Genomic DNA, 25,159 nt, shown 5'->3' on the forward strand with positions numbered 1-25,159 from the left:
CACTGTGGCCGAGGCTGGGTCTTTATGCCTTCCGGCAGGGTGGATTGGGGGGCAAAAATAGCCTTTGGAAAGGGTCCCCCCCAGTGGTGGGATCCAAAAATTTTAGTAACTGGTTCCCATGGTGGTGGGATTTAAACCGTGGCGTAGCGCCAGTGGAGCTGGGCGGGTCATGACGGGGGCGTGGCCAGGCATTCCCGGGGCGGGGCATTCCTGGGCGGGGCTGTGGCAAGGATGCAGCCGCTGTGCCTGTCCTTGGGTGGGAAACGAATGCAAGCAGGTGCAGGCTGCCACGCATGCCGGTGCACCTCCTGCTAGACTGCTTCAAGTTCTGCGCGCTACTGCTGAGAGGAGGGGCGTAACTAAGGCAAAAATCACGTGGCAAAATCACCAATTAGTAACCCCCTCTCGGCACACACAAATAATTAGTAACCTACTCTCGGGAACCTGTGAGAACCTGCTGGATCCCAACTCTGGTCCCCCCGCCCCCCGCCCGTGCCCGAGATGGGAGTTCCATTTTGTCTCTTGCCTGGTCACAGACTGGGCTGCGATCTCTTTCAGCTCCTGCATGGGGGTTTCAGGTGATTTATTCTCTCTCCCCACCCTGCAGGGCGCCTCCTCCAGCCTTGTGGTGAAGTTCGCCGACACCGAGAAAGAGCGGGGGCTCCGGCGCATGCAGCAAGTGGCCAATCAGTTGGGCATGTTCAGCCCCATCGCGCTGCAGTTTGGGGCGTACAGCGCCTACACCCAAGCAGTAAGAGTCTGGTCGCCTCTGGCTGGGGAGCATGAAGCTTGTGGGGAGGAGGTTGTATTGGGGATGTATTGCATATAGGGTTCACTTTTTAAAGGAGAAGGGGTTCACAGGGCCGTGGGGACTGTTTGCCACCCCAAGTAGGAGATGTTGCAAATTTCCAGGTGGGACCTGTAGATCACCCAGAATTACAACTGATCTCCAGACGACAAAGCTTGGTTCCCTTGGAGAAAATGGCCGCTCTGGAGAAAGGGCTGTATGGCGACATACCCTGGCTGAGCTCCCTCCCTCGCCCATGCTCCACCCTCCCCAAGCTCCGCCCCCAAATCTCCCGAAGTTTCTCAACCCAAAGGGCAGCCATGATGGAAGCTGTTGGGGGGATATCAATCGGCATTCAGGGGGCGGGCAGAGCGGGAGAGGCGACCGTCTCTTGTCAGTGAAGGGATTTGCTCTCTTTCTTCTTTCTCCTCTGCTCCCCCAGCTAATGCAGCAGCAGGCGGCTCTGGTGGCTGCCCACTCCGCCTACCTCAACCCCATGGCTACGATGGCCGCCGTCCAGATGCAGCAGATGGCCACCATCAACCCCAATGGCCTCATCGCTACCCCCATCACGCCCATCACGCCCTCCTCAGGTAATACGGGGCCCAGGGGTGGGGGATATAGGGCCAAGGGTCTGGTCCAGGGGTCTGCAACCTGCGGCTCTCCAGATGTTTATGAACTACAATTCCCATCAGCCCCTGCCAGCATGGCCAATTGGCCATGCTGACTGGGGCTGATGGGAATTGTAGTTCATTAATATCTGGAGAGCTACAGGTTGCAGACCCCTGGCTCTGGTCGCTGTCTTGAACTTGGCTGCTTGGAGAAACACAAGGAAGAAAATGGCTCTTTCTGCAGAAATCCCCTAAAACGTTTCTAAAACATTTTCAATCCCCCCCTTTAGAAGAAGAAGAGTTTAGATATACCCCATCTTTCTCTCCTGTAAGGAGACTGAAAGTGGCTTACAAACTCCTTCAGCGTCCTCTCCCCTCAACAGGCACCTTGTGAGGTAGGTAGAGCTGAGAGAGTTCTGAGAGAACTGTGACCAGCCCAAGGCCCCTTCCGCACATGCAGAATAATGCATTTTCAAGCCACTTTCACAACTGTTTGCAAGTGGATTTTGCTGTTCCGCACAGCTTCAAAGAGCACTGAAAGCAGTTTGAAAGTGCATTATTCTGCATGTGCGGAAGGGGCCCAAGATGACCCAGCAGGAATGTGGGAGTGCAGAAACACATCTGGTTCACCGGATAAGCCTCTGCCACTCAGGTGGAGGAGTGGGGAATCAAATCCGGTTCTCCAGATTAGAATCCACGTGCTCTTCACCACCACACCAAGCTGGCTCTAATGAGAACAGCATATGTCTACACTCATCCCTCGAAACGATTCCTGGCCACTGTTACGTGATCCCCACCCCGGATTGAACTGATGCTCCAATGCTTCACAGTTTCATGCTGCATTCTGCATTGATGCTTTGAAGATTGCCGCCCCCCCCCCCCCGCCATTTTAATAAAAACAAACCGAAATGCTGCCGATAAACAAGTGAGGGAGAACAGAGTGAGCTCAGAAAAGGGCACCGAGGAGGAAGTTCCGGGAAGCAGAGAAGCCCAGGAAACATGGTAAATGAATTGCACAGCAATCAGAGGCAGGGGGTGGGGTGGAGGGTGGAAATGGTGCCCGGGGCAAAATGGCGCCCGGTTGATGTTCCAGACCCGCTCTTGGCCTTCAGCCACACAGGAAGTATCTGAGCAAGATTCAAGCAAGTAGCACCTTAAAGAACAACAAAATTCCCAGGGTGTAAGCCTTCAAATGTCAAAGCTCCCTTCGTTCAATGTTTAATTCTTGATAGCTTATACCCCCAAAATAGTGTTCCTGGATGTGAATTTGGCTCCTCTGCTGCTGACCAACACAGTGACACACTTCAATAAGGAGGGGACCAGCATCCGCTCTGGGATTTGGGGCCCCTCTGTCCCCTGGCTCTGTCACTTGGGTCACAGGAAGGGAATGGATGTATCTTAAGAACATAAGAACGGAAGAAAGAGCCTCCTGTATCAGACCAGAGTCCATCTAGTCCAGCACTCTGCTACTTGCAGTGACCCACCAGGTGCCTTTGGGAGCTCACAGGCAGGAGGTGAAAGCAAGGGCCTTCTGCTGCTGCTGCTCCCGAGCACCTGGACTGTTAAGGCATTTGCAATCTCAGATCAAGGAGGATCAAGATTGGTAGCCATAGGTAGCCACTTCTCCTCCATAAATCTGTCCAAGCCCTTTTTAAAGCTATCCAGGTTAGTGGCCATCACCACCTCCTGTGGCAGCATATCTCCAAACACCAACTCCCACGCTGTGTGAAGAAGTGTTTCCTTTTATTAGTCCTAATTCTTCCCCCCAGCATTTTCAATGAATGCCCCCTGGTTCTAGTATTGTGAGAAAGAGAGAAATTTTTCTCTCTGTCAACATTTTCTACCCCATGCATAATTTTATAGACTTCAATCATATCCCCCCTCAGACGTCTCCTCTCCAAACTAAAGAGCCCCAAACGCTGCAGCCTCTCCTCATAAGGAAGGCGCTCTAATCCTTCCATCATCCTCGTTGGTTGGAATGGCAAAATGCACTGGACAATGTGCGGAGGACTCACAGGGATTCTGTTCATCCAGTCTGAAATGGCCGGTCTGAAGACAATCGCTGGATTCCCAGGGATTCCAGATGAAAGGAATCTTTATGGGTTTTTCTAAGGAGGAGTCCATCATGAGCAGGAGTATATTGGAGTCCAGCATCCCTCTCCCGGACACTTTTTTCCAGACAGTTGTACATTTCACTCCCAACATAATTTTTACCAGCATCCTTCATCTAACACCTAATTTATGAGAAAATGGCATGAAACCCAGTTTTCTTCAACCAGAAATTAGGCCCTTCTGAAAATATCTCATATGCAGGCCAGATTGGTCTCTGCCAAATGCAGGGCCCTGTCTGGGGTCACCCCAGCATGCTGTATTTTCATCTTTTGATAGGTCTATGTTGGGAATAAAAGAACTTTCCTTTCTGCACTGGTGCTTATTCATGTGTTACATTCCCTTCTAGCTTTACAAGGTGTCTGTTGTAGGGAGAGGAAGGGAAGGAGTTTGTCAGCCACTTTGAGACTCCTTACGGTTGAGAAAAGTGGAGTATAAATCCAGACTCTGTTTCTTCTCCTTATGTTTGACAAAAGCACAGCATAACTTCGAACTCTTCCTCCTCTTCAAAAATTCAAAATAAAAGGTGCATGCAAGAAGACTCTGCATTTCTAATGCATCATTTCTCCGTACTGCAGAGTTCTAGTTTTTCTTGTTGGTCTAAAGATTAATTTAAATGCAAATGGCTCATTCCCTTGGCTGTGTGGAAATGAAAATTGTGAAGACACTTATAAGAAGGGGGAAAGAGGCTCAAATGGGGGAGGAAAAGAAACCTCTCGATTGTTCCTGCATGTAATGTAGATTATTCTAAGTGTTCGCAATTTATAAGAATACAAAATCCCACTCCATAAGAGATCGAAGCCTGAATCAGAGACAGAAAAGACAGAGACAGTGTGGTGTAACAGAGTGTCAAACTTGGATTTGGAAAACCCACGTCCAAATCCCCATTGTTCCACATAAGCTTGTTGGGTGTCCTTGGGCAAGGCACAAATTCTCAGCCTAACCTACCTCAAAGGGCTGTGGTAAGGATAAAACAGAATTAGGAGAAAGCTATAAGCCGATTGGGATCCCTGTAGAGCAGGGGTGGCCAACCTATGGCGCTCCAGATGTTCATGGACTACAATCCCCATCAGCCCCTGCCAGCATGGCCAATTGGCAGGGGCTGATGGGAATTGTAGTCCACGAACATCTGGAGCGCCGTAGGTTGGCCACCCTTGCCGTAGAGAGAGAAAGGCGGCGCATATGTGAAATAAATGAATTCTGATCAGTGAAGATAACGAATGGCAGGAACTGGGGGTGGGCCGTGGCTAAGAGGTCTTTCCGCCACCTTCATCCCATGTCTTTCCCCACAGGTACCAGCACACCACCTGCCATTGCTGCCACGCCAGTGTCTGCCATCCCGCCACCCTAAGCGTCAATGGGTACAGCCCCGTTCCCACACAGACCACGGGGCAGCCTGCTTCTGAGGCCATTTACACAAATGGCGTCCACCCCTATCCAGGTATCTTTTCTGCCTGAGGTTACTTCTCCCTCAGTCTCTCCATATTTCTTTTTTGCTTGGACTTCCCTTGGACATCCCACCCAGCATTGCCTCTTGGGTCTCCCAAGTAACATGAACTTGCTGCAATTCATGATTTCATGTTGGCAGATCTGGCTACAAATTTATGTCTCCGTGAGCATCCCTGGGAAGGAACTGCCGTTCTCTTGGTTCTCCAGTCCTTAAGTCATCCTTTCTGGTGGTTTTCCAAGGACTACAACAGAGTTGGAAGAAGTGAAGTCCTTCCAATATAGGATTAGAACGTCTTTTTAAGGAATAGGGTCTTAAAAATAGACATTTCCCAACCGCCCAGGTTTTTTTGTAACATAAATGGATTGAGGGCAGCTAAGTGATGGAACTATGCCTGCTGAAATTAGGAAACTGGGATAGGAATGTCAGTATTTTCATAGTGAATGCAAATACTGAGGCCTAGGGAACCTCACTAGACAGTTCAGAGAATTTCCCTGCAGGATTAGACCAAAGGTCCATGAAATCCAGCGTCTTATTTTACAAAGAGAGCAACCAGATGGCTTCAGTAGCCTTCCTCCCTGATTGCCAATGTTGATAAAAAAATAGACTGTATCTAAATATGGAGGCTTCATTTTGTCTGTCATGAGTGATAATCCTTGCTAGGCCTTTCCTCCTCTAGGAACGTGACTAGTCCTCTTTTGAAGGTTGTGGTCACTGCCACATCTGGTGGCAGTGGCTAATTGTGTGTCGTAAAAAACTATTCGAATCAGTTTCCTTCAGCTTCCTTTAGCAGTTCTGTTGTGCGAGAGAGGGATTATCCCTCCTTTTTCACCCCATGTGTGCTTTATAACTCTCATATTTGCATACTTTCTCCCTCCAGCTCCTCCACTAAAAAGCGTCCAAATTTCTTCTTACAGAGAAAAGGCCTCCAACTCCTGAATTATTTGGGTAGTCGTTTTCTGTACCTTTGGTAGCTTTTGACATGGGGTGACCCAGAGGTGGTATCCAGCAGGTTCTCACAGGTTCCCAAGAGTAGGTTACTAATTATTGGTGTGTGCCGAGAGGGGGTTACTAATGGGTGATTTTGCCACGTGATTTTTGCCTCCGTTACGCCCCTCCTCTCAGCAGCAGCGCGCAGAACTGGAAGCAGTCTAGCAGGAGGTGCACCGGCGTGCGTGGCAGCCTGCGCCTGCGTGCATTCGTTTCCCGCCCAAGGGCCGGCGCAGTGGCTGCATCCTTGTCACAGCCCCGCCCAAGAATGCCCTACGCCCCGGAATGCTCCGCCATTACGCCGCGTCGTTACTCCAGCCCCTGGCTTGGCAGCTACATGCACAGTTTGAATCCCACCACCATGGGAACCTGTTACTGAAATTTTTGGATCCCACCACTGGGGTGACCCAAATTGTAGACAGAGTTGCCAGTTGTGGCTTCTGAAATACCTGGAGATTTTAGAGTAGAGCTGGGGGCGGGGGGAGTTTTAGGGGCCTTGGTAAAGTATAATGCCATGCAGTCTACTAGCAGGCCTTTTCTCCCGAAGTGGAAGAAATGTTTTCAGTAATCAATGAATAAGTGATTTGCGTAGTCTTGGAGACCAGTTGCAGTTCAAGGAGATCGTCAGCTCCCGCCTGGAGGTTAACAACCCTAATTGTATACAGTGTTCCAAATCAGTTCCCCTGGATAACTTGGCTGCTTTGGAGGGTGGACTCTATGCCATTACAACCCACTCCTCTTCCCAAGCCCTGATCTCCCAGGCTTCACTCCCAAATCTCCAGGAATTTCCCAACCCACTTGCCCAACACTGCTCTGCCTTCATGGGTTTAAAGGTGGTCAAGGCAGGTGAAAGGTGACCCTTATTTGTCTGTGTTTGTGCTTCTCCCCCCTCACCCCATGCCACAGCACAGAGCCCGGCAGCCCCCATGGATCCTTTGCAGCAGGCCTATGCTGGGATGCAGCACTACACAGGTATGGGGTGTGTGTGTGTGTGTGTGTGAATGTGGGACCCTGTTTGGTGTCAGCCTGGGGGTGGGAGTATGTTAGCACCAGAGGCCTTCTCACTCACAGGCCCGGTTGCCTGATCACAGCATAGGCCCTGTCACCGAGGCAACAGCAGAAGCTTGGTGTGCCTTCTCACTCACAGGCCCGGTTGCCTGGGTAACAGCAGAGGCTTGGTTTGCCTTATCACAGCATAGGCCCCATTGCCAAGGCAACATCAGAAACTTGGTGTTCCTTACTGACTCAGAGGCCCCGCTGCCTGGGCAACAGCAGAAGCTTGGTGTACCTTATCACAGCATAGAGACCCCATTGCCTCGGCAACAGCAGAAGTTTGGTGTTCTTGACTCACTCAGAGGCCCTGTTGTCCGGGCAACAGCAGAGGCTTGGTGTGCCTTAACACAGCTTCATTGCTGCAGCAGCAGCAGAAGCTAGGTGTGCCTTCTCACTCACAGGCCCAGTTGCCTGGGCAACAGCTGCGGCTTGGTGTTCCTTATCATAGCATAGGCCATGTTGCCTGGGCAACAGCAGAGGCTTGGTGTGCCTTATCATAGCATAGGCCATGTTGCCTGGGCAACACCAGAGGACTGACACTTGCCATCACTTAGGCCCTGTTGCCCAAACAATGCCAATCTCTTGATCCATCCATTGCCTAGACATCATGTTCTAGGTAATGCCAGGTGCATGGTGGACACCCTTTTGCCCCGTCGCTGTTACTTGACCCATATGATAAAGGAGCCTGCCCTTCACTCTGTCCCACTTCTTCCCACAGCTGCCTACCCCGCTGCCTACGGACTGGTGAGCCCGGCCTTCACGCAACAGCCAGCCACTATAATTTCCCAACAGCCACCCCCACAACAGCAGCAGCAGCGGGAAGGTAGGTTGGCCTGAATCATGCCTCAAATGGAGGACCCCTTTCGGCCTTGGACCTTTTTCAGCCTACCCAGAAACTCTTGCTGTCAAGCAAGCCTGCAGAGCAAAGAGTTGCTGCCGTTCATGTCGAAAATACTGCTCACCCCCAACTTGGGTGGGGGCTGAACTGCAGCAACCAATCCTGATGTGCCGTAGGGCAAAGCTGAAGGAATGTGGCCTGTCAGAGGCCAGAATTGTGAATGGTACCTGCTCAAGGTCTGGGCCATATTTTCAAATCAAAAGTTCTAGTTGCTTGGTGGGTTGGCAATCGCCGGGAGGTTTAGGGAGGCAGGTTTGGGGGCAGGGGTTGACGTCACCGACACTCTGACATCACTTCCAGTTTATGCAGAAGTGCCAACATTGCTCTGGGGGAACTTTCTAGCATTCACAAAAAAAACCTTCTATGGATTCCATAAAGTATTTGGGAAAGTGCTATGGCATTCCCTCCGTGCAATGCCAGCACTTCCGCATAGGATCTTGTCTGTGATTCCCAGGAGATTTATATAATTATATAATTTATATTAATTATATAATTATATAATTTATATAATTAACCAAAACCACTCAACAAGACACCGGTAGAACAAATGGATCAGAATATGTTCAGCCCAGGGACCACTTCCTTGAACCTGCCCCCTTCCCTCAGCCCTTCGTTTAGCAAGCGGGAAAGGCAAGACTAGGACAGAAGAGTTGTCTGGCTGCATTTCCTGATGATTTGGTTCTCCAGAGGCAGTGCCCCCTAGTGGTGATCCATTCCTCATCACTGCAGGTTGTTCTGACCATCAGTGTGATTGCGGGAGGTCTTGCCCACACTGTGCGTCTTCCAAGTGAGGATTGCAGGGTATGCTGGGTGTAGACAAGTGCAGATGGGATAGATGGGACCTGGCAAGTTAGGAGCTGACGGGGAGCTGAAGTGACTCATGGAGCCAGGGTTCAAACTGAACTGCTGCCATGTTTTGCCCTAAGCAACAGTTGGGGGCAGACTGGGAGACTTTTCGTTGCGCCGAAACATTCAAAGAACGTTCGGGGAGCCGAAAGAGTCTCACCGAAATTTCAGCCCTTCTTAGGGTCCAGTGTGTTCCTTACTGGTAATTCTCTCTCCCCTCCTCCGTCCCTCCTTCCCCGTTCCCATGTCTTCTTTCCCTGTCCTCATCCTGCCACTCACTGTCCTTTCCCAGGTCCTGAGGGCTGTAACATTTTCATCTACCACCTGCCGCAGGAATTTACGGATTCCGAGATCCTCCAGATGTTCCTCCCCTTTGGGAATGTCATCTCTGCCAAAGTCTTCGTGGACCGGGCTACCAATCAGAGCAAATGTTTCGGTATGGACGGCCAATGGGGAGGAGAGGGAGGAGCCACTTCCTGCTGCCTCTGGCACGGCTGGGCCTGCCCAATTCTTATGAAACCTAGGCAACCATCTCTAGTGGCAGATTTTGAGGGGCGACAAAAAAAGAGAAGAGTCTCCCGACCGATGGCCATCCAGCCTCTGATTAAAAACCTCCAATGAAGGAGACTCCATCACCCTGTGAGGCAACGCATTCCGCTGCTGGACAGCCCTAACCATCAAGAAGTTCTTCCTAGGTGGAAGAACTTCCTGACAGTAAGGGCTGTTTGACAGTGGAATAAGCTGCCTCGGAGGGTGGTGGAGTCTCCTTCTTTGGAGTTTTTAATCAGAGGTTGAATGGCCGCCTGTCGGGAGTTCTCTGATTATTTTTCATCGGTTTTACATCATTTATGTAATTGTGAGAGCATCAGGAACGAAAATGCCCCACCTCTAGCCCTTGAAGTTCTTATTTGGTGCTGGCGCCTGAAATGTCAATCAGGTTGGGTTGCCGATCGCAGGTTGGAAAATTCCTTGAGAAGTAGATTCTGGGAAGTAGATTCTTGGAAGTAGATTCTGGGAAGGATGCAGTTTGGGGAGGGTATAGTACAAGACCGCCCAACCCCCCCCCTCGCCCACCCCAGCAGCCATTTTCTCCACAGGAACTTATCTCTGTAGTCTGGAGATCAGTTATCATTCCACCCCCACCCCCTGGAGGCTGGCAGCCCATCACTGATCTACTTTTTAGCATAGTTTTGTAGCCCGAGCCCTTCGGGGGAGGGCGGTATACAAGTTTAATAAATAAATAAAACAAAATAAATAAAAATAAGGACTGAGTCTCAGAAAAAGATGTTATTAAGGTCAGTTGAGGTGCAGCAGTTGAGAAAATGGTATGCTTCCGCATTAGAATATAGTCCGGAAGGGATCTGAGAATTATCATTCATTTTTATGCGCTTCCTTTGTCAAACGCCACTATTCTGTGCACTATTGAACATGATACTTTGATACGAGAGAATTTCTAATTCGTTGATCGCCAATGAGCAGGAGCAGGACTAGTCTACAACAAAGAAGGTCCGGCGGTGGAGGAATATACAACACTACTAATATCTTTTTCTGAGACAGGCTATAGAAACTTCCTTTAAAAAAAAAATAAAAGAATTCCACACCCAGTTCTTCATCTGTGCCCCCGAAGAATTGTGTCTTGCGACCTACCCTTCGTGGTCCCACTCTGTGTCAGGTCTAGTCTCAGCAGGTGCTCCCCACTCCCTCTCTTTGCCTCTCCCTTCAGGCTTTGTGAGTTTTGACAATCCTGCCAGCGCTCAGGCCGCCATTCAGGCTATGAACGGCTTCCAGATTGGAATGAAGCGCCTCAAGGTCCAGCTGAAGCGGCCCAAAGACGCCAACCGGCCCTACTGAACCACCGCCCATCAGGTGAGTACCGAGGCGGCTACGGCATCCCGGCTGGAGCCATTAAGAGCAGAGAGACAGATGCCCGGAGGCATTGCGACTGCCAGAGGACAATGAGCATCAGCGGGCATTGGTGCTCTTCCCTTCCTAGGGCATGGTGCCACATCTGGACACATCTCCCCTTCCCACTGGTTGAGAAGCCACACCTTCAGCTCACCTTCTGGCAGGTTCTCATCCATTCCTCCCCTCACCAAGAATCTCTTTTCAGCGATAGGGGGAGCCTATCGTTGGTCTGCAGTAGAGCAGCTAGATTCAAGTCCAGTAGCCCCAATACAATTTGGGGGATTTTCAAGAGTCAAATCCCTTTGTCAGCTCCTTTATCCATTGAAGGGCTCTCAAAAGTCCCTACCCTGAAAATCTTGTTGGTGCTAGTGGACTTCAGTCTAGTTGTTCTTTTCATCCAACGGCACTCCCTGCTGACTCAAGACAGTCCAGAGCAGGGGTCTGCAACCTTCAGCTCTCCAGATGTCCGTGGACTACAGTTCCCATCAGCCCTGCCACTTGGCCATGCTGGCAGGGCTGGTGGGAACTGTAGTCCATGAACATCTGGAGAGCCACAGGTTGCAGACCCCTGGTCCAGGGGGTGGGCGTTTACAGCAAAGCCACCAGCCGGTCCTGAGATTCTGAGTGTTCTCTCTCCTTTCTTTCGCCTGGTCTTCTTGTCGTGGTCCTAATTTGGGACCCTAGCAGGAAACCTATCTTTCCCAGGTGGCTGGATGTGAACTCTTTCAAAACTGATCCTGGTTACGGCAACTCATAAGAGGGGCTATGCCAGTTGCACGGCCGTGGAAAAACACAAGCTCATAGATTCTCAGCTTAGCCCAACCTCTACCCCACCCACAATAGCTCCAGTGTGTTTTCTGATTCAGACCACAGGCGCTTACATTCACCCTTTAAACTCTTCGAGATTTACTCTTCGAGCACATGGGAGTAAGAATTTATATGCTTGCAGGGGGAACTCTTCAGCTTACTTAGGCAAACCAGCAGCAGTGACTCATGAAGAGATCTAACAGACAGCCTCCTTAGAAGAGGCTAATGCTAGTGTGTGTCGTTAGGGGGAGTGGTTAAATCAGACTTTGTGCACACATGTCGAAGACTTTTGCTGCCCTCAAACAGAGGCTGGTTGCAAGGAGAGAAGGCGAGAGCAAGGAGTGAATCATGTAGAGATACAACAGGCAGCCTCTTTGGTGGATGGGTTGTCTGGGCTCACAGGCAGCTTCAGTTGTTTCCTTAATTTGGGTAATGTGGGAAACAAGTCTTGGAAGTCATGGAGTTCTATAATTTACACGAATCATGAAGGACCTACATCCCCCAATTGCAATTTAAGGTTTCCAGCTCCCTCCTTTAACATCCTTTTAAAAAAAGAAAAGGAAATGTAGTTAAATTTTGAAACGAAATTGGAGCGAAACGTGTCCATGTTGGTTTCATCATTCGAGACAAATTGGCTTTACCAGTGAAGAGCAACTGTAGCGTTATTCTTCCCCACGGGCTCTGGTGGTCGGCCCGATTGTGCAGAAAGGGTGGGGGACTTTAAAAAGCTTAGCTACCAAAAAGAAAAAGAAAAGAGATCATTGTGATCATGCAGCAGACGAGTTGTCCAGAAAATGCATCCGTTCAGAGTGAGCGTTTCTTTGCAGGGAAATTCTGTGTGCTCCCAATCAGTAGCAGAGTGGGTCTTTAACTTATCAGGAAAATTCCCAGGGCAGAGGTCCATCAGTAGCCACGAACAAGCTGAATCAAGTTAGGCCACCGAAGGGTTGAGGCAGCAAATGACAGCCAAAGCCTTATGCCTGCCCACTGGACTCAAATCTGAATTGATTAATTCCTTAGACGTTGCCTGTACTGCAGGGCTCAGCCAAAATCAGGGTTTTTTCTGCCAACTTTCAAGCGAAGTCGGATTTACAACGGTTCTCCAGACCACAGAAATCAGTTCCCCTGTAGAAAACAGGAACTCCAGAGGATGAACTTTTAAGGCCTTGTAGCACTCTTTCCTGGAGTCCACCCCCGAAGGCATTTTCCAACCCTGAGCTGGGAACCCTATAAAGGGCCTATGTATGGAAGGTGGTAGGTCGATATTCCTCTGGACTACTTGAGAAAACTGCCTCCCATATCCTCCTCTGCTGGAGATCGAAGGGTCCAAGAGGTACCAAGCTGCTGATTCCTAATCTACCGCATAATCCTTCCATCCCTGCTACGTCCTAAACCCAGAGATTTCAATTTTGTTCCCACACACCTGCAAGTTCACATAAATTTCAACACGGGCCCCATAACCTGTCAGTTTTAGGGTCGAAATGAGGGAAATGGGGATTTGTAAGTGTCCGTCCGTGGCGTGACGTGTCCCATGTCTTTGTTCTGATTAACCGTCTTGTTCTCTTGTGTGAGTGTTTCTCGTGTATATATATACGTATAGTTTGAAGCAAATTTCTCTTGACGTGACTTTCAATTTTTTTTTTTTAGTTACTTTGGTTGTTAATTTGGTGATGCTGATGTTTTGTGGGGCTCAGCATCTCTCTTTTTATTTCTCAAGGAAATGTGTTGCGCATGAAAGAGGCAGCATTTCAAGGACTCACGGGAGTTTTCTGTCTTTTCTTGGTAGGGCTCTCATTCTCCCAGTAACAGTGACAGCCCTGAAAAGAACATTTTCAATTGGGTGAATGATAGGAGTACCTGTTATAGGTATTATAGATATTATTGGAGTACCTATAATAATTATAGGAGTACCTACTAAATGATCCTCTGAAGATGCCAGCCACAGATGCAGGCGAAACGTCAGAAGAAAATGCTACTAGAACACGGCCATACAGCCCGGAAACCACACAACACCCTGCCGACTAATAGTTTCCGCCAAAGGGAATACACTTTATTTAAGCAGTCAAAGAGAGTTTTTAAAAGCAGGTCCCTCTAAATAGCTGGTATATTTTTCCCCTCTTTAGTTAATGGATAGTTTCAAATGGATAACAGACTGGTTTGGATTGTAAAACATTCAGTAGGTCAGTAATATGCAACACCCGAACAAGGCTGTTAACAATAGGACATTTAGAGTGTCATTAATTCATAGGATCACTGTAAGGTGAAAGTGACTTCACAGTCCTTAATACACACACACACACACACACACAAATAATATAAACAAAGAATAACTAAAGCTGGGGAGGAGATTTGTAACAGCCAAAGAAAGGCAAAAGAATATCTCAAATCAACCTGAAAAACAAGCTACGAACCAAGGAGGTTTAGAAGCCTAAATAGCTATCTATTAAAATACAATAAATATTCATTTTATTGCACTGTGTTTTACTCTTAGTAATAAAAGCTATGTGTAAAAATCTAAATAAAAAGTACAGATCCATATCTAGAAACAAGTAAAATAACACAATTTTACAAATATAGATCACAAATAACCATAAAGCCTCAACTGATGTGTTTTGATCCACTGTATCTTCTTCAGAGGTCAATAAATAGTGAGTAGTATGTTATACCTCAGTACACAAAGGCTGTTCGCTTCCTCTTTAATATATGTTTGACTACAGGTAGTTGATTCCAGTGCAGTCCAGGGCAGGTCTGTGAAGTGGTGTTCTCTGGAAAAATTACCTGGAGAATAAAACTTCGTAAGATTTATAATATAAATCTTAAATATCTATGGGAACACTGTTTTTTGACCTGTATAAAACATACTGGATTGTTTGTGTATGTGTAGGTTATTTATTCACCTCCGAAGAAGATCCAGTCAAATCACGTCAGGGATCGGAACCCGTCAGGGTCTTTTTGTGCTACATTCTGGCATATTGTATATATGACCCTACCGGTCGAGGCTTTGTGGTTATTGTTGATACATATTGTAATATTGTGCTATTTTACGAAGGGGCATGTCTATAGTAAATAGCGCCTGGAGGAAACAGTGAAATTGCGCCCACCTGTGGCATGGCAGCTGGGCCCCTCCCCCGTGGCAAAGAAGGCAGTGAGCAGTAGGTCTAGAAAGAAGCCCTCCCCAGAATCACAGAACCTACTGGGGCATTGTGGTGGTAATGATGGTGCCGGGGCGAAGGCACTGCTGCGATTGCATTAGCAGCGGCAACAGTGGCTGCTGGGGGAGCTACTGGTGGTGGGGCTTCCAGGGTTTCATCTTCAGCCAGGCAAACCACAGTTCCCAGGGGGGCTACCACCACGTACCCTTTAAGAGCCAAGGCAGCATCGCTCTTTAGACCAGCCCAACTATAAGCAACACACTCGCCACAGCACAGCTAGAAGTAGTCCTGTTTGGGAGGCGTGTTGTATGGAGGGCTGCTCGGGAACAGCCAGGGAGACTGCAAGGCAGAGATGGCTTTTTGTGTGGTGCCACCCCACCTGCCACGATGGCCCGGTCGGCTCCAGGGGGCAAACTTAAGGAGAGGGGAGAGGTTGCAACCCATCTCAGAAGGGGAGAGAGGCAGGCCATTACATCCGGTTCCCCCTGCTTGGGCTTCTGCAGCCCTATACAGTTCTTAGGGAGAGTGGGCAGACCCACCGAATGCGCCCCCACGTGGCACTTTAAAGTGGTGCCTGGGGCATCTGCCCTTCTGCCCCCCCCTAAATATGTAATTGATTTTACATGTTTCTGGGCATGGATGTATATTTTCTATTTGGATTTTTATGCATAGCTCTTTATTATTATGAATAGATCCCAGTGCAATAAAATGTATGTTTAACAGAGGTATATTTTAATAGATGTATATATGTAATAGATGTATCTATTCTCATGTATATTTTAATAGATATCTATTAGACTTCTCAACCTCTTTGGTTCCTGGGAAGATCGGCAACCTCAGCATCAACCTAGCATAGACTTGAGTCTGCTTGTTTTTCACGTGATTGTGATCCTTGCATACTTGAAATGTCTGCCGTTCACTCCATTTGCTGTATGTAATATTACTGAAGAAATTCTAGTGCCCCATGGAGTAATCTGCAAGTGAGCCACTGTAGTGGAGGAGTCAGCGTGTCAGACTAGGACTGGGTAAGATTCAAATTCCTGCTCAGTTATGAAAGTGGCCGACCTGGAGCCAGTCACACCCTCTTGTCCTAACATACCTTATAGGGCCGCTGCAAGGATAAAATGCCACGCAGGAAAACCATGAAAACAGCCCCAAGCTCCTCCTGTTACTTTAAATGGGAGCTCCTCCAAGTAACCGATATGCACCTTGTATTTTTCAAGAAAGCCATTTAAAAGAAGGATATCCCTGTACCACCTCCTGAGATCTAAACAAGGACTGAAACAAGAGCGAATGCAAAATGTGGGCCTCCACTGAAACTAGCAGGCGTTCCCCTGGCTTCTTTCTCTCTAGAATATTCTTGTGGCAGCCTGAGGGACCAGTTTTGCACATTTCTCTATCTGGCTTCCTAACTTCAGCATGGGGCTAAGATGTCACCGATGGGAGTGCTGCCATTTCTAGGGATACTGCTTCAAAGTATTAGCAGTGTGGTGTCGTGGTTAAGAGCGGCGGACTCTGATCTGGAGAACCGGGTTCGATTCCCCACTCCTCCACACGAGCGGCGGATTCTGATCTGGTGAACTGGATTTGTTCCCGCACTCCTACACATGAAGCCTGCTGGGTGACCTCGACAAGTCACAGATTTCTCCAAACTCTCTTCAGCCCCACTTACCCCACAAAGGTGTCGTTACCCCACAAAGGAGACTCCTTACAGTTGAGAAAAACGGGGTATCTGTCCAAACTCTTTTTCCTCTGCTACTTATACTTTAGCTCTGAGCCACAAACAGAGCTGGATGCAGTCCAAAAAACTATGAGAAGAGAAAATATTGCTAAGATGAGGTGGAAGGAACTTTTCCCCAATGCTCCTTATGTAGAGAAAAGTGCCCTTTTCAGGGGAACAAATTCGTGACGTCCAACCCAATGCGAGCATGGGCATTCACCTCGTTCAGTCCCAAATAATTTAAAGATGCTGCAGATTCAACACATCCCAATTTATCTTTTAAAAAAACTTTTCCTGATCTCACTGCCTAGGGGTTTTACAGTGGTCTGACAAACAGGTTTTTATCTTGTCTCTTTTAATGTGTAAGTAGTTTTTCTTTGGAATTATTGTGATTCCCCCTTTTTCTGACAAAAACATTAAAAGAGAAGAAATTATATATATATATTTTAAAAAACGAAAACCGAGAAGAAACCAAACACCCATTTTCTTTCTTTGCCGCTTGAAACCCCACCCACCTCCCCAGCTCCCTTGGCAGGGTACCAATCATATCTTGAGACGACTCTGTTGCTAAGCCACCCTTCGCTGTCGCGGGAGACCTAGCTCCGCCCCCTTGTAAGTTGCATCCAATGGAATGAACAAAAAAAAAGTGGTTGTATCTTTTTTTCTTATTATTATTTGGAAAGACAAACAAAACGTCATGTGATCCGAGTTGCACTGTTTTGCATGACGTCTGCGTGACTTAGCATTACTGGATGTGCCGTGAGTTTCTGGAACGTAGTTTTCGTTTGGTGAAGTGCCTCCCCCTTCCTCCCGCCCAACCCGCTCGCACGCGAACTCTCGCACTCACGCCCGCACACTTGCACGCCTCAGTGCAAAAAAAGAGAGAGAGAGAACTGCGATTCAGTTTCTAACTGTACGTGACATCCTCCACCGCCTCCATTTCTTTTGACCCCGTCTTTCTCCTCCACTGCCCCCTATACCTGCATTTCTTCAGTCACCTTTAAACCACTGTTGTTACTGTGTTGCTGTGGGACTTTACAAAACTTCCTTGCCTGTGCCGTGTTTGCTTGTCTGTATGGTTTGATTTCTCAGGTGTGTTGGCTGGTGGCACCATGTTGTGGGTTTGTGCTTCTCGTCCTGTGGGCAAACATCAGATTTCTTGCCACTGCTTTTATATCCCATCTTACCTTCCGTCCACCTTTGCCACATGAGTCCCTGACTCGCACTTTGTTGAGGGCGCACTACCGTCTTAGCTTATAGTTTAGTGTAGTTTATAGCTTATCGTTTTATATAGTATCTCCGTTGGCTGGCACCGGGCCCTACGGGGCCTTGAACAGTTCCGCAGGGCCTGTAAGACAGAGATGTCCCACCGGGCCTTTGGTTGAGGCCACCCGCTTGTCCAATCTTATCTTACTAGTTTCCACATTACCAACATGTATATTAAACTATGCCCGTGGTGGCGAACCTATAGCACTCCAGATGTTCATAGACCCGGCTGATGGGAATTGCAGTTCATGAACATCTGGAGTGCCATAGATTCGCCACCACTGAACTATGCATTTTCCCTCTTTTCTTTCTTTTTTCTGTCCTTCCCCAGCACTCTGACAATTCGTTGGAAAAAGGACTATGTCGAGGTGGGGAAGATATATATATCCTAGGCTTGGGGTATTACTGCTGATTGTCCATCATCTACGGGTTTTTAACTTTATTTGTTTATTTTCTAATTTTATCCTGCCCTATCTCCGCAGGGCTCAGGGCGGGTCACAACAATTTCCCAAGAATACAACAAACCTTAAAACATTTAAAATATGTAATATCAATACAAAAATATATGACAACACTAAAACCAATACTGGAACAGGTGTTAAAAAAAATGGATGGCGATGAAAACTCCCTCTCTACTTTCTCCCCGCCTCACCTTCCTGCCCAGAGACCGAAGAAGATGGCATCTTTTCATTCAGTCCGGCTGGCTAGACAGAAAAGGCCTGGTGGAACAGCCATGTTTTACAGGCCCCGTGGAACTGAGATAGCTCCCGCAGAGTCCTGATGTCATTTGGCAACCTGCTCCACCAGGTCGGGGCCACGACCGTAAAGTCCCTGGCTCTAGTTGAAGCCAGCTGGATATCTTTCGGGCCGGGGATCGTTAAAAGATTCCCCTCCAATGAACAGAGGGGCCTTTTAGGGCAATATGGCATTTCTTTGTTGTTTGTTTATTTGTTTATTTATTACTTTACATTTATAACCTGCCCTCCCCCGAAGGGCTCAGGGTGGCGCACAACAAGAGGACCACCAATGTAACCTCAGTACAAATCAGATCAATAAAAGGTCCATATAACTAGATAAAACAGATAAAAACAGTTAAGATAAGAACAGATGTGAACATACCCACCCCCCCTTCCCCCACTAAACCCATACGGGGGAACCCCATTCGAATTGCCCTCCTTCCCCCACCCCCATTTCCAAATAAGCCCTTCCCCATTTGTTTGCTCATTTTTTTAAAACATCGATCTGAAAACCAATTGAAATGTTAACCCCTCCGTTGCCGCCGCCGCCCCATCCAATCCCAGCATTACTCTGGGCAAATCCCTCCTAAAGACCACCTGGAACGTCACGCACTTTATTTAATTTAAAATTTAGGTTTTAGTATTAGTTTTATGGAAATTTATTGTACTATTTAATGTTTTCCATTTGTATGTACACTGCCCTGATCCCAACTTTTGCCAGGGAGGGCGGGATATGCCCCATCTTAAGGGTATTGTAATTTTATTTATTTATTGAAACCTTCTTCACATTTGAGCGACTCTGATTACCGCTTTGACACAGATTTGCTACACAGCTACAGCGAACTTTTAGTAGGCCAATACTGTTAGATTACTCTAGGAGTTTAGGTTCATAAGAGTGAGGACTTGGGCTGGCCTACCCCTTGTTGCTGTACACCTGAAGTCGGCTTTGTAACCCACTTTCATGGCAGACGATTCAAAACGAGGAGGCATCTCCGGGTCCTTTCTCTGGATCCCTTCTCAGAAATGAGAACAACTCGTTCCTCAAGCCAGCTCATGTCAAGAAAATGCCTCCTAAAAACCATCGTGATTTGCAACATCACAGTCCCTAGACCCCTAACCCGGAACAATCAGTAACACAAAATTGATCGGAGCTACGCCAAGGCTGCTTTCTCCTTGTGTGGCAAAGGGGGATACGGTGACTGCTCCCTGCAATCCACATGCCTCTTTCCAAACTCCCTTGGGCCATCCTTCCCCCCGTTCCATTCAACCCGCCTGCTCGCTTGCTCCGCTCACATGTGGCCATCTTTCCCTCCGCTTCTTCCACCTTGCATGGAAAAATCCTTCCTCTCTGCACCTCACCTTTCCAGATCCTGGGTTGTCCCCTGCCCAGTGGTCCCTGGGTCCCTGGGTTGTCCCCATCCCAGTGGTCCCTGATTGGCTGTTCCATAGTAACCGTTCATGCCTCCGGAACCTCATGTGCTGCTGTGTGGTTGCCTGGCCAGAGCGCTGTTCCGTCACTGGGAATCCAAGCTTCTCAAGGGCTTTTCTGTCCTTTGGTTGTCGTTTTCCTGTCGTCATTGTCGTCGTGGGTTTCTCCTGTGTTTTTTGCTTTTCTTTTTTTGATGTCGTTGTCGTCAGTGTGTGCGTGTGTGTACTTTCAGTTGCTGGAAAGCATCGTGGGGCCGCGGCTGGCACTCTGTGGAGACCGGGCGCTGAGGACTGCCGGCTCCACAGGGCAGTGCGCGGAGGGGGGGGGTAGAGACGAATCCCCAAAATGGAGACAGAAGATCTTCCGTGCTCTCCCCCGTCACTGACTGCAGAATTATTCTTGGAGGCCTGACGGAGGCCTGATTGTAGAAACATCTGGCCCTTTATGTAAACCAGGGAGAGCAGACTGTTACCAGCAAAGGAAGGCATCTATGGTCAAAACAGAAGTCAGTGGCAGAGATAGGGATTTACCTTCCCCACCATGACTTAGAGACAATTTTATGAATTTGAGACGTGACCACTCTCCTCCAAACCCTCCCCTCTGGGGTAAAACATGCCTTGCAGAGACGAGCAACATTTTTCTCCTTGCCCCGCTACGGAGGAAGAGACGGGTAAGTCCCGAAACCTGGCTGGGTTCCCCCACTACCATCTCGGTGCTCTGTGTTGCCCTTGGAGAAATGGCAGAATGGCAGAAGGAGCTATATGGATGATTCTGTGCAGTTTGCCTTGCATTGGGGGGGGAGCCGGGCTGCTGGAATCCTGGGGGATTGGCCGAAAGATGGAAGCATTGCATTTTGGGAACAGGAAAAGAAAACAGAGAAGAGCCTAGCTTCAGCTCCTCCCCCCCATCCCCCGACCTTTTGACCCTTAACCGAGGTCCAAAGCTCTTTTCGTATTTCCTGCAAAACACTCGGAGGGACACACCTGCCAACTCCAGAATGTGCAGAGGAAGAGGAGGGCTTGTAAGGGCTTTTGCTCTGAATAGCTCTGGTTGAGACAGGCTGATTCTTAAAGGTCAAGCCCCCTCCCCAATTTTTTCTCCTATGTCCCCACCCCAGTATAAAAGCTAAAGTTCCAAACAGGGTGCACTAGACCAGCCGAGCGGGAATCAAACCCTCCAGCTGGAAAAGATGGGGCACCCTCCTGCAGGCTGGGCATGCATGCGCCCTGAGCTGCCGGTCAGCTGGCAGGCACATGTATACCTAGAGCTGCCAGGCAATCTGAGCAGCGGCAGTGTTGGTGAGCTAATGGTACCCCAGAAGCCTCTGATTTCCCCCCCACCCCGCATCCTTCTGCACACCCACTCTCTCAAAACAGGCCTGCAGCCAGAAGATTTTCGTTTTGGAAGGAGAAAATGAGTCCAGTGGTGGTCTGTCCATCATTATTTATTTTCTCTATTATTTATTTATTTGTCCTTTATTATTTGTTTACTAATTTTGTCCTTGAGACTTGAAGCGAATACATGGTAGAAAGCAACATAATTGAATAGCATGAGGAATCTAATAAGCAATGCAGTAGGACTAGGATTACAAAAATTAGCAAAGTGCAAAAAAAAGTTTGATATCCTATGTTTCACACACACACACACACACACACACACACACACACACACACACACACACAGAGAGAGAGAGAGAGAGAGAGAGAGAGAGAGAGAGAGAGAGAGGCTTTTAAAATTAGGACACTTAAGCAAATTCTGTTTGCTGAGCAGAAAATTCTGTTCTAGCCAATTATTTAGAGAACTCACATTTGGAAGACATGAATTCTCAGCTTCTTCCTTTTTTTACAATACAGAATTTACACTAGTACTGATTGGAGGGGCAGGCCAAATGATTGATGGGGCCCAGCCCCTTTTTCGCCCCACCGTGGTTACGGATCTACTTCAAAAGCCCATTTCAAAACGTTATGATTCAACATGGAGTGTGTATCTGTTGACAGTATAGGCGCTGGCCTCCCACCATGACCGGTCTTGCTGTGAAAAGAAAAAAGAATTGGGTTTGACACATATGAGGAAAAGGTATCTTTGTTCACAAAGCAAGCCCCTGATACCCTCTGCTCTGATCCTCAAACATTTTGCATCGCTGCGAATTGGCAGGTGTGAGCCACCCGTTTTGGAGGGCACAGATCAGTGGCTGGGGTGGATCTGGCTCGGGATGGGGTGGGAGTGGAACCCAGGATTCCAGCCCAGCCGGCCTCCCTTTTTCTGCATGTCTTAGGCTACCAGCCAGCTCTCGGTCTCTGTTAGCCAGCAGGGGGGAAAGAACCCCACCTGGGAAAAGTGTTCGGATTAAAATGTCCCTTCTGTTTTTGTCTCTCCCCTGCCCCCTTTTCTCTTTTTCTGCCTCCCTCCCTTTTGTTCTCTAGGTCTGGAGCTCAATGAAGGAGCAAAGCCCCCCTCCCCAATTTCCCCTCCAGCCTCCTATTTCCCTTCCTTCCAACAGGCCTGAGAAAACTGCTCACCCCGCAGAGCTCGAGGGAGTCTGCTTTCCTCCCCGGCTCTAACCTGAACCATCCTCCAACATACCGACTAACTCCCTCTCAGAGGCTGGAATTGACCAAACCGGCCCGCCACGTCCTTCTGTCCCGACCAACTTAGATGCCACGCTCCCGGTGGCGTAGCCGATCCTGCAGGCAAAACCGTGGCACTCGAAGGATCCGGAGAGGACCAGCTCGGGTGCCCGAATCAGGAAAACTCTTTTGCAAGGGAAAACTGTGCTTCAAAATGGAAGGTCAGAGTGGGGTAGGGGGAAGAGGCAGCGTGAGATTCTTTTTGGACAAGTTGTTCGCCTCTTCTCGGCTGTGGATCGACTGCAGGCACAGATACGACGAGCGTTCCCCTGATGCGAGATCCTTAGAGCCTCTTCTGTCGTGGGGAGGATCCTCTTACCAAGGATCACCGTTAGCGGAATAGATCTATGTGATTCCGACCCATTGGTAGGACAGGCTAGGCACCGTCCTGAAATGCTTTCCTTTGTAAGAGGCAGCCAAGTGAGCAGTGGGGCCATTCGGTGAGCTTGGGGAAAACAGGATTTTCGAAAAACTACCCCTTCCCCCAACCGGTGTGTCCTGTTAGTCCAGACAGACCCTAAGAGCCAGCCAAACCTTCCATGGACCAAGGAGAGAGAGGAAGGGAAGGGGTTTCTCTCCTGCGTCTCTCAGTAAAAACTGGAGGCTGATCTGCAGCGTTCTTCGCTACCAGAAAACTCCTAAGAGCGTGGAAGTGCAAGAACCAGCCACCAGCAAAAGAACCCACTCCCTGGGACTCTGCGGAGACACACCTGGTTGCCTCCTTCAAGGGCAGGCTGTTGCCTGCTTCTCGGCAGTGGGATTGATCGGAAGACCCCCGTCGTATCCAGGTGCAGAAATAAAGTAAAGCGACTCCCTTGCCCCAGATGATACAGACTGCCCGACGGCAGAGCCAGTGCAGAAAATCACGCAGAGGGGCAGCAGGCAGGCTCCCCCGTGAATAAGCCCTTGGGGAGTTCTGGGGGTAAAATGACCTGTTTCTTGCTGCAACTCGAGTGGTTCTTGCAGAACATGGTCTGGGAGTTAACTGCTGTAATCCTGCTCAGATAATTATAAGACGAGGGATCCGGATAAAGAAGTTACACTCACAAACAGTGTGCTATGATGAACCATATGGAAACCCATAATGAAATAATCCTTGCCTTAATTATATTGTAGTTGAAACACTGAAACCACTTTTAAAATATACAGTCTCATTTCTCTGAGCAGAAATGGTGATTCTCTAAGCCCGTGGCTGCTGCGTTATCACATGCTCCAGATCAGTCCTATTAGTACTCAGAGAATAATACCGGAATATCCCAAGTTCTTTGAAGCTCTTTAACCATGTATAAAACAAAACTCAAAAGTCCAAAAATAGATTTTACTGGATAAATCCTCGTGCCAGCAGGACCCTTTCCTTTATTGTGGCGATTGAAGTCCTGCAGAAGGCTAATTTAATTCGGAATTGCCTGGCTCGCTTGTTGAAATATCAGCAAGACCAGGAAATTACCACCGTATCCGGCACATCGAGTCAACCTTTTTGCTCACAGAAATGGGATCAGATCTAGTAAAAGTGATTTCGGTGTTTAAACTATGCTATAATTAAGGCAAAGATTATTTCACTACTGCTTTCTACACTGTTAATCATAGTACGTTGTTAGTCCTGCATGGGACAGGTAGGAATACAACAGATAAAGACTTCCCACACACGCACACACACACACACACACACACGAAGTTGCCACAACTAAATGACTGCGAAGTTGTTTACGGCACAGGAGCACCGCTGGGGAAATAGTCGGCAACTTTATTAAAAAACACTCCCCCACTCCATAAGCGCAGAAGAACCCTCTTGGTCCAGTTCTTAGCCAAGTATGACATTAAATTTCTTCCCTTGCCGAAATTCCCATCTTGCTATTTTCGGCCTGGAGGCTGCTGGTTAATGGGTTATACCCAGCTTATGGGGTGGGGGCATCTGTGTAGAAGCCAGATTCCTCATGTCAGATTAAAAGCCTCCCCACTTCCTACCTTGCTGTCCCCACTCAAGGGCAAGAAGGGGAGCTGGTGTGGATAGTGGCTGGGTGGACATTTTCACAGCTACACCTGGAAACGAAGGAGGCGGCCATTTTTAGCCAGGCGCACGGCACGTCGGATGCAGAGGACGCTGAATCAAGACGCTGTCCAGCACAAGAGGACCTTCTTGGAAACCCTGGCTAGGGAAACCCCTGGGAACTACACAAGGGGCTTCCTCTGAAGTAGAGCTTGGTGCAGATCCCACACTCAAAGTGTACACACTTCACTCCAGGATCCCTTTTGGCCTGCCACGAGATGCTTTTCAACCAGGAAGAAGAGTTGCTTTTCTCTCCCTTTAAGGAGTCTCAAAGCGGCTTACAATCAGCTTCCTCTCCCCACAACAGACAGTTTGCGAGGTAGGTGGGGCTGGGAGAGTTCTGAGAGAACCGTGACCGGCCCAAGGTCACCCAGCAGGCTTCCTGTGGAGGAGTGAAGATACAAATCCAGTCCACCAGATAAGAGTCTGCTGCTTATGTGGAGAAGTGGGGAACAAACCCAGTTCTCCGGATGAGTCTGCCGCTCACGTGAAAGAATGGGGAATCGGATCCAGTTCTCCAGGTTAAAGAGCCCGCTGCTGTCAAACACTTCCCCATGCTGGCTGTCACACGTGCTAAATTTGTCATCACTGCAACAGCACTGGAGCTGACAAACACCCAGGTTGGATATCAAGGTAGTGAGGATCAGGCAACTGTGGAAACACCCAACTTCTCTACCTCCTTTTGGATCACCTCCTTTGAGCATACTTTCCCCCTTCCCTCAGAAAAG

The 25,159-nt window shown here is 48.6% G+C and overlaps 1 protein-coding gene across 1 annotated transcript in view; it reads left to right on the forward strand.

Moving 5' to 3' along the window:
- Nucleotides 1–24,793, forward strand: part of CELF3 (CUGBP Elav-like family member 3) — a 122,424-nt gene extending 97,631 nt beyond the window's left edge. The window contains 9 exon segments of the mRNA XM_048511020.1: nt 608–751; nt 1,230–1,380; nt 4,800–4,841; nt 4,844–4,948; nt 6,851–6,916; nt 7,716–7,820; nt 9,034–9,177; nt 10,465–10,607; nt 22,181–24,793. Of these exon segments, the coding sequence (XP_048366977.1) occupies nt 608–751; nt 1,230–1,380; nt 4,800–4,841; nt 4,844–4,948; nt 6,851–6,916; nt 7,716–7,820; nt 9,034–9,177; nt 10,465–10,592 (885 nt within the window). The 3' untranslated portion in view covers nt 10,593–10,607; nt 22,181–24,793.
- The last annotated feature ends 366 nt before the right edge of the window (nt 24,794–25,159 follow it).

This window comes from Sphaerodactylus townsendi, linkage group LG01 (genome assembly GCF_021028975.2).
Source record: "Sphaerodactylus townsendi isolate TG3544 linkage group LG01, MPM_Stown_v2.3, whole genome shotgun sequence".
NCBI lineage: Eukaryota > Metazoa > Chordata > Lepidosauria > Squamata > Sphaerodactylidae > Sphaerodactylus > Sphaerodactylus townsendi.